This window comes from Arachis stenosperma, chromosome 10 (assembly GCF_014773155.1).
Source record: "Arachis stenosperma cultivar V10309 chromosome 10, arast.V10309.gnm1.PFL2, whole genome shotgun sequence".
Lineage (NCBI taxonomy): Eukaryota > Viridiplantae > Streptophyta > Magnoliopsida > Fabales > Fabaceae > Arachis > Arachis stenosperma.
In genome coordinates this window covers 88,151,429-88,154,722 of record NC_080386.1, presented here as the reverse complement: position 1 = coordinate 88,154,722, position 3,294 = coordinate 88,151,429, and the positions used below count along the sequence as shown (strand labels likewise).

General features: G+C 42.4%; 1 protein-coding gene across 1 annotated transcript; it reads left to right on the top strand.

Annotated features, from left to right (window-relative positions):
* Positions 1-1,030: 1,030 nt before the first annotated feature.
* On the top strand, positions 1,031-2,299 carry LOC130957310 (uncharacterized). The gene has a single exon (XM_057884180.1). It carries the CDS (start codon positions 1,031-1,033, stop codon positions 2,297-2,299), a length of 1,269 nt encoding a protein of 422 aa, XP_057740163.1.
* The last annotated feature ends 995 nt before the right edge of the window (positions 2,300-3,294 follow it).

Below are 3,294 nucleotides of genomic sequence, written 5' to 3'. Positions count from 1 at the left end.
CAAATGGCTTAAATCCTTCCCAAAAGAAAGCCTGACAAATTGGGAGGAGGTAGTGAATAAGTTTTTGGCAAGGTTTTACCCCCCTCAAAGGATCAATAGCCTGAGAACCGAAGTACAGACGTTCAGACAGCAAGATGGGGAGACACTTTATGAAGCTTGGGAAAGGTTCAAAGACCTAACAAGGAGATGTCCACCAGAGATGTTCAATGAGTGGGTCCAACTGCACATCTTCTATGAAGGCTTGTCATATGAATCAAAGAAGGCAGTAGATCATTCCTCTGGAGGATCCTTGAACAAGAAGAAGACCATTGAAGAAGCCATAGATGTCATTGAAACTGTAGCTGAGAATGACTACTTTTATGCTTCCGAAAGAGGGAACACTAAGGGAGTGATAGAGCTAAACAATGTAGATGCTCTGCTGGCTCAAAACAAGCTCATTACCAAGCAGCTAGCTGACCTCACCAAGAAGATGGAGAGGAACCAAGTGGCAGCAAGCACCACCTCATCAACAACCCAAGAAGGAGTTGAAGAAGAGGACCTTGAGTAAGCCAACTACATTGGGAATTCACCTAGACAAAACCATGATCCATACTCCAAGACATACAACTCTGGATGGAGGAACCACCTAAACTTTGGGTGGGGGAATCAGCAAGAGCAAAGCCAAGACTAGAGACGTTACAACTCCAACAACAATGCAGCTCATCAACAATTCACACAGAGGACATATCAACACCCCCACAACAACACCTCTCATCCTTCCACCTCTAATCCTAATTTACCATCAATTGATGACAGACTCTCTAAGCTTGAAACCTTACTTGAAGGAATATGCCAAGAGATTCAAGAAGACAAGGTGTTCAAAGAAGAGGTGCGAGCCAACATTAAGAACCAAGGAGAGACCATCAAGAAGCTGGAATTCCAAGTGGGATGCTTAGCGGAGAAGATTCCCAAACCTACTGATGGCTTCCCAAGTGACACGGAGAAAAACCCAAGAGGAGAAGCAAAGAAAGTAAGATGGGAAGATTGCAAAATGGTCACTACAAGTGATCAAGAGGATGAAGACGAGCAAAGCAACCTCTCCCAACAGCCTGAAAACAACTCAACAAAGGAGGAGGATAGAGATCACCAAGAACCAGAAATCTCACAACAAGAGTTGCTGAAGCTCTATGCACCATTTCCCCAACTGCTCAATGGTGCTGTGGGGAAGAGAATATACTCAAGGTTCCTAGACTTGTTTGCATCTCTGCATGTGAACATACCATTCATCAAGGCCATACAACAAATGCCTGCATTCATCAAGTACATGAAGGAACTTCTTCCCAGGAAAAGCTCACTCAAAGGAGGCCAAACTATAGTGTTAAACAAGGAATGTAGTGCCCTTATTCAACCTGAATCACCTGCAAAAAGAAGAGACCCAGGGAGTTTTCACATCACTTGTGCCATAGGGGAAACAATGTTTGATAAAGCACTCTGTGATTTAGGGGCAAGCATCAACTTACTGCCCCTATCCCTGGCGAAGAGGCTGCAGATCAATGAGATAATGCCCACAGATGTGGTCATCATACTGGCTGACAAGACTCAAAAGCAAGCAATAGGAATGGTGGAAAATGTGTTACTAAAGGTTGGGAAATATTTTCTCCCAACAGACTTTGTCATCCTGGACATGGAAGAGAGTCACATTCACCCAATCATATTGGGAAGACCCTTCCTAGCTACGGCCAGAGCACTCATAGATGTGGAGAAAGGGGAGCTAATATTGAGGATCCATGATGAACGGCTCAGCTTTAATGTCTTCAAACTCTCACAAGAAGTAGACCAAGAGCACAAGGAACCAAGTAAAGATCATGATGAGATGCTGAAGGAGGAAACAAGCACTGAAGCACACCCAACCTATCTGGAGACTCCTTTGGTTGATAAACAAGGGAAACAGCAACTACCACAGCTCAAGAAAAAGTTAGAAGAACCTAAACCTCTAGAGGCATGTGAGGACAACATTACAAATCCCTTAGAAAAAGAAGTCATCAAGAGCAAAATAATATCAAAGGACACAAGGAAGAAGGTACCAAGGAAGTGGAGGAACAAAAAGATCCCTACGGAAGACTTCTCTCCAGAAGATAGAGTGATCTCAGCTTACTTTCCAGATATCCCCCCTAATCTCCCTACTGTACCATCTCAGTTACCTAAAGTCTTCACAATCAACAGAATTCTCTCCCTGGAACATGTAGAGATCATTGATACAACCAATGGATACAAGTCCACAGCGAGAGGGGAGGACTTCAAGCATTACCAACCACCCTGATGAGGGAGAAACGTCAAGCTAGTGACGCTAAAGAAGCTCTTCATGGGAGGCAACCCATGTTTTATATGCTTTTAGAAGATAGTAAATAAGTCAATATTTATGAATTCAAACCCAAACTTGACAAACTCTTGGTGGAATCCTTATTGTGCAGTATACAGTGAAGAACAAGTTTGGTGTTCAAAGCATGCCAAGAAGGCATGAATGCAACTAAGAGCATGCTAGTCTTGGAAGCTTTGAACAGAACTTTTCATCACAGTGCTCCAAACTAAGTTTGGTGTCACCCCATGGTGCCACCAATATGCATATAAGGACCCACGAATAGTTAGTTAGTTAGTTGGAATTCATAAATAAACAATCTAATCTTTTCTTTTCTTAGCCAAAAAATTTCAATTGTCTTTTGTTTGATATTATTCTCACCTTTCTTATTTTGTCTTTATAGGGAAAAGAAAAGGAGCATTGATGGGGATTGATTGGACAATTAAATGGGGGAGGTTCGGCCACTTCATGAAGAGAACTACACACTTGTTCTAAAAAAGGAATACATTGGAAAATGTTGCCATGCAACATTGGAAAAATGAGACACCTAAAAGACCGAGCAACCTCCATCATAAAGTGATGATCCTTGTCTTTTATCCATGCATAACCCCAACCGTCCATCAAGTAACCACTCCATCAATCCACACCCTCCATTCTCTCACAACTTCCATATATAAATAATCCTTGCCCCGTGCCCACCTTCATTGTCATAACCCACTCTTCACAACTCTTCATTTCGGCATAAGACATTCCCTCTCACAGTACAAACATTTCCCCCTCACTCTCTTCATTGCAATAAAACCCTAAGCAACCAAAAGTCTCCAAAACCTTACCACCTTCACATATTAACTCTCATTCATGGCCTCTTCAAGTTCTAAAAGAAGGAAGGGAAACCCATGGAGCAACACCCGTATGATGAAAAGAGATTTAGAACCCTGTATCATGCATTACAATACGGG

Bases quoted from the DNA above. Each gene is read 5' to 3' on its own strand.
- LOC130957310 (XM_057884180.1), top strand. From the start codon at position 1,031: ATGGTCACTACAAGTGATCAAGAGGATGAAGACGAGCAAAGCAACCTC.